This window comes from Babylonia areolata, chromosome 28 (assembly GCF_041734735.1).
Source record: "Babylonia areolata isolate BAREFJ2019XMU chromosome 28, ASM4173473v1, whole genome shotgun sequence".
Taxonomy (NCBI): Eukaryota; Metazoa; Mollusca; class Gastropoda; order Neogastropoda; family Buccinidae; genus Babylonia; species Babylonia areolata.
This window is the reverse complement of record NC_134903.1, coordinates 12,804,351-12,818,653: the sequence shown is the minus strand read 5'-3', so window position 1 is coordinate 12,818,653 and position 14,303 is coordinate 12,804,351. Positions and strand designations below refer to the sequence as shown.

At 43.3% G+C, this 14,303-nt stretch overlaps 2 protein-coding genes across 2 annotated transcripts in view; one reads left to right on the top strand and one right to left on the bottom strand.

The window, feature by feature from the left end:
* Positions 1 to 3,362, top strand: part of LOC143301794 (uncharacterized) — a gene marked incomplete at its 5' end in the record, with an annotated part of 52,416 nt that extends 49,054 nt beyond the window's left edge. The window contains one exon of the mRNA XM_076616186.1: positions 3,238 to 3,362. Coding sequence (XP_076472301.1) covers positions 3,238 to 3,362 — 125 coding nt within the window. The remainder of the gene's footprint in view (positions 1 to 3,237) is intronic.
* LOC143302105 (G-protein coupled receptor dmsr-1-like) overlaps positions 1 to 14,303 on the bottom strand; it is a 93,686-nt gene that overhangs the window by 76,418 nt on the left and 2,965 nt on the right. The gene's annotated exons all lie outside the window — the stretch shown is intronic.

Genomic DNA, 14,303 nt, shown 5'->3' with positions numbered 1-14,303 from the left:
TTCCAATCTCAAAGGGGACGTTACTGCCCCGAATGGCCTCGACAATGACGAAAATCCAGCAAAATAATTCATGGCAAAAATGTTGGGGCCTACACGCCAAAATTATTGCCATTAAGACTGTGTGATTTTCTGCAATGAACGCTCACATTACACCACATGCGCAAATGGTTTTCAACACAGTTAATGATTCATAACACGGACTTGCCATTTCACGTTGTTTGAAATACCACACAAGTATAGTGAACTGCAAAGCAACAGAATACGTTTCGATTCGATATGCTATAATACAATGCAATTTAAATGCAGTAAAAATCAGTATAACACACTATAATGCTGTGCCCTTTACAGTACAGTATGGTTAAATACAGTACAATATTACAATATACGATAAGAGAATTCAAGACAATTCAGCAAAATACAGTACAGTATAGTACAGAACAGTGCAGGACAGTACAGTACAGTACAAAAAGTACAACACAGCACAGTATATCATAGCACAAAACAGCACAGCACAGCACGGTTCGGTAAGATATGGTAAGATTCGGTTCAGTACCCTACAGTACAGCACAGTACGGCATGGTAGAGCACAGTACAACACAGCACAGCGCAGCACAGCACAGCACAGCACAGCACGGTACGGTATGGTACGATTCGGTTCAGTACAGTGCAGCATAGCACAGTACAGCACAGCACAGCAAACCACAGCACAGCACAACACAGCAAACCAGAGCACAGCACAACAGCAAAGCACAACACAGGACAGCATAGCGCAGTACAGCACAGCACAGCACAACACAGTACAGCATAGCACAGTACAACATAGCACAGTACAGAGCAGCATAGCACAGTACATCATAGCACAACACAGCAAAGCACCATACAGTACACTACAACACACGGCCGCAGACGACTTTCAATACAAAAACAAAACAAAACAAAACCACTCTCAAGTCCCTCGACGATCAACGCCCTGGTAAAATCCCAACATGAACGAAGGTCCCTAATGTGCAGTCTGTCCCTATGTAACAGACGGCCTGTCATTAATAATTCAGTGTGTGAGAGGACTGGGACAACCGAGTACAGAAATCACAGGAACTGAGTTCTGCTGGAACTGGCAAAACGTTGTCATGTTTGGCTTGTACAGTCACGAGAGATAGGTATGTGCTTTGATTTTATAATTACGTTATTAGCTTCTTCAGATTTCGAAGTCGTAATCATTAGCTGGAAATAGAAACAGGGAAACACAAAGGCATACCACAAGAGTTACAGCTATGTAAGGTTTGTAACATGTCTGTGACAGGGGATGAGTTCCATTTTATAATGAAATGTCCCAATTATGATCAGTTGTGAAACACATATGTTCCTAAAAATATATGTCTCTAAAATCGGTTTTTGTTATTTGTAACGTGCTCAAAAGAGGCAAAAAAGTGATTTTAGTCATGAGTAAGATGATTAAGTTTGCAAATCTTGTCTGGGGCGCAAAGACATATATGTTTTCTCAACTTTTATGGGACATTGTGTGTTTGGAAATGTTTGTTCTGGTTACGAAATCATTATTTTGTAGCAATCCTCCATACTCCAACAGGAGTGAAAGGATAATTAATAAAACTTGAAAAAAGTATCGTGAAGATTTTGTCTGCATTGCTGACCACTCCAGGACAACTACAACATTTCTTCTTCTCTTTTTTCTCCAAGGTCTTCCATTCTGGCAAATTCCTGGGGAACCTTCGCTTAGAGGGACGTGGTGGTGGTGGTCTCCACTCTTGGGGGAGGGACGCTCGCTCAGTCTGGCTCTTTTTTTTTCGAACTGATGAGGAAGGAGGAGGAGGATGACGATGATGATGATGATGGCGATGCTGCTATGGAGATCCATTAGGTTTGTGATAAAGCGATTATTGTCGTCAGGTTTGATGGATGGTATCGAGTGTGTGCTGAAACAGAACAGACACTACTGAACACCACCGAAGTGACCCAGCAGCAGTGCAGGGTCTTCTCTGGTGTGTGGGCTCCTGGCGACCTGACATCAGTGGTTCCCTGTGGACTGCCGACACTGAGACTGCGACAGACGAACCCGGGTGTTGCTGTATACGGGTGACAAAAAGAGCGGAGTGGTTTCAGTTTCAGTTTCAGTAGCTCAAGGAGGCGTCACTGCGTTCGGACAAATCCATATACGCTACACCACATCTGCCAAGCAGATGCCTGACCAGCAGCGTAACCCAACGTCAGGCCTTGAGAAAAAAACAAAACAACAAAAAACAACAACAATAATAATAATAATAATAATAATAATAATAATAAAATGAATAAATAGATAAATAAATAAATAAAATAAAATAGAATAGAGCGGCGTGGAAGTAATGCCACTGAAACGTTGCAGATGATGGGGCAGCAAAAAAGTTCTTTGCTTTTCTTATGGCCATTGATGAGTATGTAACAGTGGCAACGAGAAACACATACAGCAACTGATAATGAAAACAAAAACTTGATATTTCTAAACGACCCTGTCATGCACAGAGATGTCTTGCATCTCTCCACCCGACCATCTCCGTCTGCTGTCTGTCTGCCTCCCTGTCTGTCTGTCTTTCTGTGTCTCCGTCTGTCTGTCTGTCTGTCTTTGTGTCTCTGTCTGCCTTTCTGTCTGTATGTCTATCTGTCTGTGTGTGTGTCTCCGTCTGTCTGTGTCTCCGTCTGTCTGTCTGTCTATCTTTCTGTATGTCTGTCTGTCTGTCTCTTGTGCATCCTCATCTTCCTACTTCTTACTTTTTTTTTTCATTTTGTGTTCTTTTGATTCCCACAGCCTTCTGTTGTTTCTTCTTCTTCCTTTGTTTTTTGTGTCACTTGTTGTACTCTCCACGTAACTCTCCTTCTGCCCCTCTCTCCCTTTCCCTTCTGTCCCCCTCTTTCTCACAGCTCACATCACCCATCCACCCTTATTCCTATTCTCTGTCTCTCTCTCTCTGCCTACCCCCCTCTCTTTGTATTCCCGTGCCCTTTCGCGGGTTATCCATCCTAAAATGGGCATTAGCGGAAGGTTCTCTCCCTTCCCGTTTAAAACAGACAGAACAAAAACCCACCCACACAAAATATCAAACGAACAAAACAAAACTAGAACAAAAGCTTAAGAAAACTTCCTGGTTTAAAACTTTCCATCGTGTGTATAAAAGCGTCCCCTTGTTTGAATCATTGGAGCAGCGCTGTGATGAACTGGACCCTTGACTACAGATTGCGGTGTCTCAGGTTCGAGTCTAACGTACAAGTTGCATCGTAACTTCGCTCTACACTACACTCTGAGTGACGAGCCCCAGCCGCAGCTGTTTCTGAAGATACGATACACCAAGACCCCTCGTGTGACAGGCAGTTAGCGCACGTAAAAGAACCCACGACGGTTACATGAGAATGGTTCCCCCAAAAAACTACCCTTTGATCACTTGGAGAAAGGAAGACAAAGAAAACAAAAGGTGGCACTGTACTGTGGCTACTTACCCCAAGAGAGATCCCGTGTGGATTTAACATGTGGAAGCATATCATGCAATATGATGAAAATAATAATGATAATACTGAATATGTGGAGTGATGGCCTAGAGGTAACGCGTCCGCCTAGGAAGCGAAATTTCGAATCACGGCTCAGCCGCCGATATTTTCTACCCTTCCACTAGACCTTGAGTGGTGGTCTGGACGCTAGTCATTTGGATGAGACGATAAACTGAGGTCCTGTGTGCAGCATGCACTTCACGTAAAATAACCGACGGCAACAAAAGGGTTGTTCCTGGCAAAATTCCGTAGAAAAAACCACTTCGATAGGAAAAACGAATAAAAACTGCACGCAGGAAAAAATACAAAAAATGGGTGGCGCTGCAGTGTAGCGACGCGCTCTCCCTGGGGAAAGCAGCCCGAATTTCACACGGAGAAATCTGTTGTGATAAAATGAAATACAAATACAAATAATGGTAGCTTAGTGTGGTGCAATACCGTACTATGGGATACAGTTCACTACAACGCAATGCAACGCGACAGAGCAAAGCAATATCAACGTCATCATCAACGTCAACATGCACGTCAACATTCAAGTCAACATTAATATCATAATCAACGTCATCTTTAATCTAAAGTCAACATTCACGTCAATATTCAAGTCACCATTCACGTCGTCATTAACGTCAACATTCAAGTCAACATAAATATCATCATCAACGTCACCTTTAACCTAAAGTCAACATTCACGTCAATATTCAAGTCACCATTCACGTCGTCATTAATGTCAACATTCAAGTCAACATTAATATCATAATCAACGTCATCTTTAATTTAAAGTCAACATTCACGTCAATATTCAATTCACCATTCACGTCGTCATTAACATCAACATTCAAGTCAACATGAATATCATAATCAACGTCATTATTCATCTCAACATTCACGTCAATATTCAAGTCACCGTTCACGTCGTCATTAACGTCAACATTAATGCCAACATTACGTCAACATCTACGTCAGTATTAACGCCAACATGGCCGTCATCACCAACGTCATCATAAGGTCCACAGCAATCAACAATCACGTCAACAACTTCCGCCATTCAATGACCCGCTTCTTCACACACCCTCACCGTCACGGTTTATGACGTCAGCACCACAGTCATAATTCAAAGCTATGGCGTCATCCCCTGTCGTTTCCAAAACCACCGGTCATAATTGTTTTTCCTCTCACTGACATCTGAATGTCCAAGAAGATCGAAAATAAGTGTCCGCTCCGGCCGTCAGACTGAAGAGTATTAATTATTCAGCGAATGAAACGCAATGCCATGTAATGGACTGCTGGACTGGAGCAATGTGAGTGGTGTCCCTTGGGAGCGGGGCGCGCGCGGGGGGGGGGTGGGGGGGTGGGGGTAAAGAAACGCTGACACGAAAAAAAAACTCTTTTGTAAAAAAAATAAAATAATCTATTTCATTTTATTCTCTGTGTGTGTGTGTGTGTGTGTGTGTCTCCTCTGTCTCGTGTGTGCGTGCGTGCGTGTGTGTGTGCGTGCGTGCAAGCAAGCAGCGCGCGTGTGTGTGTATGGGTTCTTCTCTTTCTGATTCAAGTAATATCCATGCATGTACGTATGTTGGTAATCTTTTTCTTCGTTTAAAAAAAAAAAAATTAATTAATTAATTCATTAAAAATTTTATTATTTTTTTGTGACATAATTTTAAACTTATTCATGTAATGGTATGCCTTTGTATTGAGTATTTGTTTGTTATATTTTCCCTTTTCTCCAAGCCAGGATGAAAAAAAAGCCATTTGTGCGTATTCCTTTTTTCCCCTCAACAAAAAAGTTCTATCTATCTGTTTATTTATTTATTCGTTTGTTTACTGATTGATTGATGATTTTTTTTGTGTGTACAGCGAATAAGTAATTCAAAGCAATTTGTATTTGTATTTCTTTTTTTTTTTTTATCACAACAGATTTCTCTGTGTGAAATTAGGGCTGCTCCCCCCAGGTACACAACAGCGCCACCTAATTTTTTGTTTGTTTGTTTGTGGGTTTTTTGTTGTTGATTTTTTTTTGTTGTTGTTGTAATTTTTCCTGCGAGCAGTTTTATCTGTTTTTCCTATCGAAGTGGATTTTTTTTTACAGAATTTTGCATGGAAGAACTCTTTTGTTGCCGTGGGTTCTTTTATGTGCGCTAAGTGCATGCTGTACACGGGACCTCGGTTTATCGTCTCATCCGAATGACTAGCGTCCAGACCACCACTCATGGTCTAGTGGAGGGGGAGAAAATATCGGCGGCTCAGCTGTGATTCGAACCAGCGCGCTCAGATTCTCTCGCTTCCTAGGCGGATGCGTTACCTCTAGGCCATCACTTCAGCAATGCAGAACAACACCCCACAACAACAGAAGTTGATGCAACACGACAAAGAATATCGAGCCATACGTCATGTGACACGTATCCCACGTAACCTCGTTCTTTCTCGGTTAATTAATGTGTCGCTCACTGCATTATTGAGGAAACCACATATCACTGGTTGGCACGACCCTTGAATTAGCACGTGCTTCCGGGGAGACCATGTCGCTGTCCCCATCGTAAAACACCAGTCTGTCTGAATGGTTGTATTGGCAGTAATGGTGTTGACAAACGACAAAACGACAACAGAGGGTGAAAGAGACTCTGGGAATTCCCCATTATTTTTATTGACAGTAATGGTGTTGACAAACGACAACAGAGGGTGAAAGAGACTCCGGGAATTCCCCATTATTTTTATTGACAGTAATAGTGTTGACAAATGACAAAACGATAACAGAGGGTGAAAGAGACTCCGGGAATTCCCCATTATTTTTATTGGCAGTAATGGTGTTGACAAACGACAAAACGACAACAGAGGGTGAAAGAGACTCCGGGAATTCCCCATTATTTTTATTGGCAGTAATGGTGTTGACAAACGACAAAACGACAACAGAGGGTGAAAGAGACTCCGGGAATTCCCCATTATTTTTTACTGCCAGTAATGGTGTTGACAAACGACAAAACGACAAAAGAGGGTGAAAGAGACTTCGAGAATTCCCCATTATTTTATTGACAGTAATGGTGTTGACAAACGACAAAACGACAACAGAGGGTGAAAGAGACTCCGGGAATTCCCCATTATTTTTATTGACATTAATGGTGTTGACAAACGACAAAACGACAACAGAGGGTGAAAGAGACTCCGGGAATTCCCCATTATTTTTATTGACAGTAATGGTGTTGACAAACGACAAAAGAGGGTGAAAGAGACTCCAGGAACTCCCCATTATTTTTATTGGCAGTGATGGTGTTGACAAACAACAAAACAATAGAGGGTGAAAGAGACTCCGGGAATTCCCGATTATTATTATTAATTTTTTTTAGGGTTTTGCCCATGTAAACGAGGTTTCTTTCTCTTTTTTTGTTCCCTTTACAATTATTTCTGCGAATCGGCGTAGTTTTACATCGCAATTTTATTGCATAAAGTCATATTCTTTTCGTCTGTCATTTTTATGTGAAGAGTAACTAATCTGCTAGTGCCTGCTCCCTCTTCGTGTGTATCCACAAGCAAAAAGTCAAATACGCACTTTAGAGATCATGTGATCTATGTGGGTGTTCGGTAGGTTATGAAAGCACGAAATTATCCAGCATGCATCAGCCTCGACAGTGTCGTCAGCAAACTGATGTTGGTCGTATAACAGGAAGAAAGAATTAAAGAAATAAAGAAAGAATCAAATAATGAATGAATGAATGAATGAATGAAATTTGTTTACATTTCCTGTTTAACAATGTCTTCAATCTGTTGTTGATGTTTGTTTGTTTTTCTTGTTGTGCTTGACTCTTCTTTTCAGCATCATTCAGAAGTACTTGATGTTGTTAAACACTGTGTCTTATCATAGTCTGAGCAGTCTGTCTCGAATTACACAACATCAGTACGAGGAGGAAGAGTAGTAAGAGTTGTAGTAGCAGCAGTAGTAGCAGTAGTAGTAGTAGCAGTTGTAGCAGCAGTAGTAGTAGTAGCAGTAGTAGTAGTAGCAGCAGCAGCAGCAATAGTAGTACCAGCAGCAGCTGTAGTAGTAGTAGCAGCAGCAGCAGCAATAGCAGCAGCAGCTGTAGTAGTAGTAGTAGCAGCAGCAGCAGCTGTAGTAGTAGTAGCAGCAGCACCAGCAATAGCAGCAGCAGCTGTAGTAGTAGTAGCAGCAGCACCAACAATAGCAGCAGAAGCTGTAGTAGTAGTAGCAGCAGCAGCAGTTGTAAATCAACACCAGCAGTAGCACCATCATAATTGTCACCATCATCATCATCATCATCATCATTCATTATTACCAAAACATTAAACACCCACATTATTCCCATCACATATCGTGTTTGCGGCGACCTACCCACAATCCATGGGGTCAACGTGACCCATTGCTGCATAAAGAAAGAAAGCACACGTCATCGGCTGACACCATTGATATAGAACACGTGCACCAGGTTCACGCCTGTCACCCAGCACCATAAGAAAGTCTGCTGGCTGTCTTGTTCTGTCCGTGGGGTCGACACTGTGAAAGGAACACAGTGCTTGCAGTCTAGACAGCTAGCTGATTATCTTGTTAGACGCTCTGTTCTTTATTATTATTATTATTATTATTATCATTATTATTATTATTATTTATAGAAATAAAAACTTCAATGCAGACAGCTAGTCTATCTCCATGTTAGATGCTTTGTTCTCTTTTTTTTCCCCCACGTTGATCAATGTTACTGGAGACCACACACACAAAAAAAAGTCATTGGTCTATCATCATGAATCTTAATACCTTTCACTATAATCATATTTATGTCTGAATGTTGAAATCTGACGGTCTCACTATGTACATGGGGTTGGAGGGAAGGAGACTGGGGTTGGGGGTGGAGATAGAGAGTTCTTGTAGTTTGTTGCTTTGCAGTAGTCTTTTTCTTTAGTTTCTCGTGTGTGTTTTTTTTTTCGGTAGATTTTTGTCGTTGATACCTTTCTTGTTAATGGTTTTGTGTTCATGTGTTCTTTTGATGTAGCCCTACCCCACGCATCCCTATTATTTCCCCTTCTTTTATACCCCAGGGCTGGGTGGAAAAATGCATATGTTTTGCTTGTATCATTACTTTGGTGAAATAAAATTTCGTTTCGTTTCGTTTCGTTACGTTTCTCTTCTCTTCTTCTTCGTTCGAGGGCTGCAACTCCCACGGTCACTCGTGTGTACACGAGTGGGCTTTCACGTGTATGGCCGTTTCTACCCCGTCATGTAAGCAGCCATACTCCGTTTTCGGGGGCGTGCATGTTGGATGTGTTCTTGTTTCCATCACCCACCGAACGCTGACATGGATTACAATCATGATCTTTAACGTGCGTGTTCGATCTTCTGCTTGCGTATACACACGACGGGGATATAGACACTAGCAGGTCTGCACATATGTTGACCTGGGAGATCGGAAAAATCTCCACCCTTTACCCACCAGGCGTGTTGTTGTTGTTGTTGTTGCTGTTGTTGTTTTTAGATTTGACAGTTTTGTGTTGACGCGGTTGAGCATTTGTATGGTTTGACAGTCCTGATATGGCCCTGTGCGGTCGGCTGGACTATAAAGCAACAAGAATAACATTCTCTGAACCCGCATCTCTTGACCTGCCTTCCACGCCGTCTCACAAAACATGTGTGCTCTGCAAGACCATCAGGAAAATGAAAAAAACAATAATAGGTGATAGAAATGGAACGCATAAAACCTCCGAGAAGGAAACACACAATTGTCAGTCCAATTGCTCAGTCAGTTGAATCTTTCTTCGTTCAACACAGACAGCTAAGAGAGAAAGAGAGAGAGAGAGAGAGAGAGAGAGAGAGAGAGAGAGAGAGAGAGAGAGAGAGAGAGAGAGAGAACGAACGAAAAAAAATTTTTTTCCAGGGTATTGAGATAAGCATAATGACAATGGTTTTTTTTTCCACCCAGCCCTGGGGTACAAAATCAAATGGATAAAGAAAAAAAGAAAACGAAACGCACAAGAAGAGAGAGAGAGTGAGAGAGAGAGAGAGAGACAGAGACAGAGTGAGTGAGAGACAGACAAACAGGCAGAGATAGAGACAAAGACAGAGAGACAGAGAGAGTCGGAGTACAAAGACAGAGACAAAGACAGAGAGAGACAGAGAGAGACACAGAGAGAGACACAAAGAGACAGAGAGACCAAGAGAGAGGAAAGAGAGACAGACAGACATACAGAGATAGAGAGATAGAGGAAGACAGAGACAAAGAGAGACGGAAAGACAGAGACAGAGAGAGATAGAGAGTGACAGACAGAGAGAGAAACAGAAGAGACACAGAGACAGAGACACAGAGAAACGGAGAGACAAAGACAGACAGAAATAGTGACAGAGAGAGAGACAGAGAGAGACATGGAAAAGACACAAAGAGACAGAGACAGAGAGAGGAAGACAGAGAGAGAGAGAGACAGACAGACAGACAGACATACAGAGCGTGTTTGTTTCCCTATCGTCAATGGACGTGCGTGACCTCGTAAGTTAGAGGAATCCTGATATCGTGGCGAGTGTCACGAGCTTTTTTTTTTTTTTTTTTTCTTTTCCTCCGAGCTTGTCCCAGCTTGAAGCAATTGATGTTCGTTGTTTGTGTACTCTGTTGAGATGGACCCGTCAGCATTTTTCTCTCTTTCCTTCCCCCTGTTCAATCTCAATCTGGCGACATTATCTGGGCGAGCGATTTTCTCTAACTGCTTCCTGCTTGAAGGATCAGATCGTTGTTGTTTAGTGGGGCGTTCTAAAGTTGGCATGTCACGATCTTTTCCTTCTCCCCTTCCTTTTCAAATTAATTCTGGGAATACTAAGCTCCCCCCCCCCCCTCTTCCCCCGGCACCCCCTTCCCTCCCCCCCCCCCCCCCCCACCCCCCCCCCCCCCCTTTCTTTGTCTCAGCCTTTGAGTGCAAACGAAGATTCATGTTCCTGTTGTTAACTGCTGACAACAGCACGTTAGTCAGCGTGTTGTTGCGAGTGCACATACATCGACAAAGACACACCACCCATTCAAAGACAGATAGACAAAACAGACCGAAAGAAAGATATTGATTAGTGGAAGGGTGGATGGGTGGAAGGATGGATGGATAGACAGAAGGATATATGTTTATATATGTGAGAGAGACAGGAACGAAGAGGGAATGGGAAGGCAGAGGAAAGAGAGAGAGAGGGGTGAGAGTGAGAGGGGAAGAGAGAGAGGGGGAGAGAGATAGGGGAGAGAGGGGTGAGAGAGAGGTGAGAGTGAGAGAGGGGGAGAGAGGGATGGGGGGAGAGTGAGAGGGGGAGAGTGAGGGGAGAGAGGGGTGAGAGTGAGAGGGGAAGAGAGAGAGGGGCAGGGTGAGAGAGATAGGGGAGAGAGGGGAGAGAGGGGTGAGAGAGAGGGAGAGAGAGAGAGGGGTGAGAGTGAGAGAGGGATGGGGGGGGGGGGGGAGAGGGGGGAGAGTGAAAGGGTGAGAGTGAGAGGGGGAGAGAGAGGGTGGAGAGAGGGGTGAGAGTGAGAGGGGGAGAGAGAGAGTGAAAAGAGGGGTGATAGGAGAGGGGGAGAGTGAGTGGAGAGAGGGTGAGAGTGAGAGGGGGAGAGAGAAGGTGGAGAGAGGGGTGATAATGAAAGGGGGAGAGAGAGGGGAAGAGAGAGAGGGGAGAGAAGGGTGAGAGTGAGAGGGGGAGAGAGAGAAGAGTGAGAGGGTGAGAGAGGGGTGAGAATGATAGGGGGAGAGAGGGGAGAGAGGGGTGTGAGAGGGGGAGAGAGGGTGATAGTGAGAGTGGGAGAGAGAGAGGGGAGAGAGTGGTGAGAGTGAGAGCGGGAGAGAGAGGGGAGAGAGTGGTGAGTGAGAGGGGAAGAGAGGGGGGGGAGAGGGGTGAGAGTGAGTGAGGGAGAGAGGGGGAGAGAGAGGGGGGAGAGAGTGAGGGAGAAAGGGGTGAGAGGGGAGAGTGAGGGAGAAAGGGGTGAGAGGGGAAGAGAGAGAGGGGGGAGAGAGGTGAGAGTGAAACCGAAATCGAATGCATCTTCTTTCGTGTTTATCATTTTTCTTTCCGTTACACGACCAACATCGACTTTCCGTTACACGACCATCAACAACTTTCCGTTACACGACCAACATCGACTTTCCAACATCGACTTTCCGTTACACGACCAACATCGACTTTCCAACATCAACTTTCCGTTACACGACCAACATCGACTTTCCAACATCGACTTTCTGTTACACGACCATCAACGACTTTCCGTTACACGACCAAAATTGACTTTCCAACATCGACTTTCCGTTACACGACCAACATCGACTTTCCAACATCGACTTTCCGTTACACGACCAATATCGACTTTCCGTTACACGACCAACATCGACTTTCCAACATCGACTTTCCGTTACACGACCAACATCGACTTTCTGTTACATGACCATCAACGACTTTCCGTTACACGACCAACATCGACTTTCCGTTACCCGACCAATATCGACTTTCCAACATCGACTTTCCGTTACCCGACCAATATCGACTTTCCAACATCGACTTTCCGTTACCCGACCAATATCGACTTTCCAACATCGACTTTCCGTTACCCGACCAACATCGACTTTCCGGTGACTCTGTCGTGGTTGATGCATGCTGGGTATTTTCGAGTCTCCATAACCCACCGACCACTGACATGGATTACAGGATCTTTAACGTGCGTATCTGATCATCTGCGTACGCAAACACACGAAAGGGGGGTTCAGGCACTAACAGGTCTGCACACCTGTTGACCTGGGAGATCTGAAAAATCTCCACCCTTACCAACTAGGCCGCGTTACCGAGATTCGAACCTGGGAACCTCAGATCTAAAGTCCAGTGCTTAACTCTCTCCATACGAACGGCGAAAGAGACGACGTTAACAGCGTTTCTCCCCAATTACCACCATCAAAATATTACAAGCGGAAGGCTCTTACACCGAAGAGGTGAATGTTGACAAAGAATACCACAATTCTGACGACGGAAGCTAAAGGTTGGGTCATTCAGACACCCACTGGACATCCGAGGGGTCTGTGTAGAGGAGAAGAGAGGACTGGCCGTACTGAGTGAGTTAAACTGCTCGACTTTTGCGCCCCTCTAACAGCAGAATTATGTAAACTAGATTTCACTTTGTTTCCTTGTTGTTTAGATCGTTTTATGTTGTTGGTTTTTTTCATAATTTTTATTTTTGTATTTCCAAAAAATATAAATTGTATCAGTGTTCCAACAACTCTTTCAGTCAAAAGAAGAAGCAGCAGAGACAAGAAAAGACAACAAAACACTGTCAAATAAATGAATTCCGAAAGCGCAAAGCTGTTATCAATAATCAGGGGCCATTAAAAAAAAAAAAAAAAAAAACAACAAAAAACACCCACTCTCTCCATTTCCAGACATTCTTTCCGCCACTTGACCACACAAAATGTGTGTTCCGTAAGAAAACAGGATAAAGGCTTCAAAACCCAAGTGAATGAAAAAAAGGAAGGTTCCAGTCTAATTGCTTTAATCTTCGCTCGTTTTAGAGACAGCTGCAAGAGAGAAAATTATTATTGTTGTTGTTGTTGTTGTTTTTACACGACCTCGTGATTTGGGGGGACTCCTGTTAGCGAGGCAAATGGCACATGTTTCCAGAAGCCGTCTCCTGCTTGAAGAAATTGATCTCTGTTGCTCGTGAAAGCTCGTGAAAGCTGCAAAATTGGTTCGCAGTGATCCTTTTTTCACTTCATTCCTTTCAAGGTGGACGTGTTGATTTTTTTCTGATTTATCGATTTTTCGTTCTTGAGGGACAAGTGAAGGTTTGTGACCCTGTGTTACGAAAAACTTGTGTGTGTGTGTGTGTGTGGAGGGGGGGGGGGGGCGGATGGGGATGGGATGGGAATATAATAGCGAACTAGCACTCGGGTTCAGACACACACGTGTGCACAAATATGAGCTCTTGCGTCCTCGCAAACGCAAATACAAACACACACACACACACACACAAATACACACACACACACACACAAACACACACACACTCACACACACCATGTGGGCATTCATGGCAATGAAGCTGCTGATAAAGCAGCGAAAAGAGGAGCACAAGATTCAGATAAATCAACACAAATACATGTCCGTCTTTCCGTAAAAGAGGCATACACTTTGTTAGAAAAATCAGCATGGGATCAGTTTCATTACGGATGGAAGGAAAAGTTTTTTAAAACACAAAGGGGCATTATTCCCCAAGAATATCATTAAAGAAAAGATACCGAATCCATCAGCTTGCTATACAAGATTAATAACCTATACTTTCTTCCGTATAAAACTTGATGCGCTGAAGACAAAGTATAGTAAAAATGTTACATGCACCTGTGGTAAGCAGTTCAGCTTGCATTATTGTTTTAAATTATTTCTGACGAGGCTCTCATGGTCGAACTTTCACAGGCATTACTTCATGGCCCTAGTTCTACATTCCTTTAATGTACTCCATAACTGTGTTAATGGTTTCTGATTATTATCATCATTATTGAATAGTTACTGTTAAATGTAAATGCATATTAGTTATGCATTTTTTGGTAGTCTTCTACCTTTTTTGTTTTCCTCTTCCCTGTCCACCCCCCCCCCCACCCCCCACCTTTTTTAAAGTTTTTTTTTAATCGTCTAATATCACTGATAGTGAAAAGACACTAAACAAATAAACAATTATCTATTTGATATCTTGAACCATCTCTGTACGTATCGACTGTATGTGTCATTTTCGTGTAACTGTATGCGAACGATTGTGTTTGATACAAAACACAACACAACACAACAC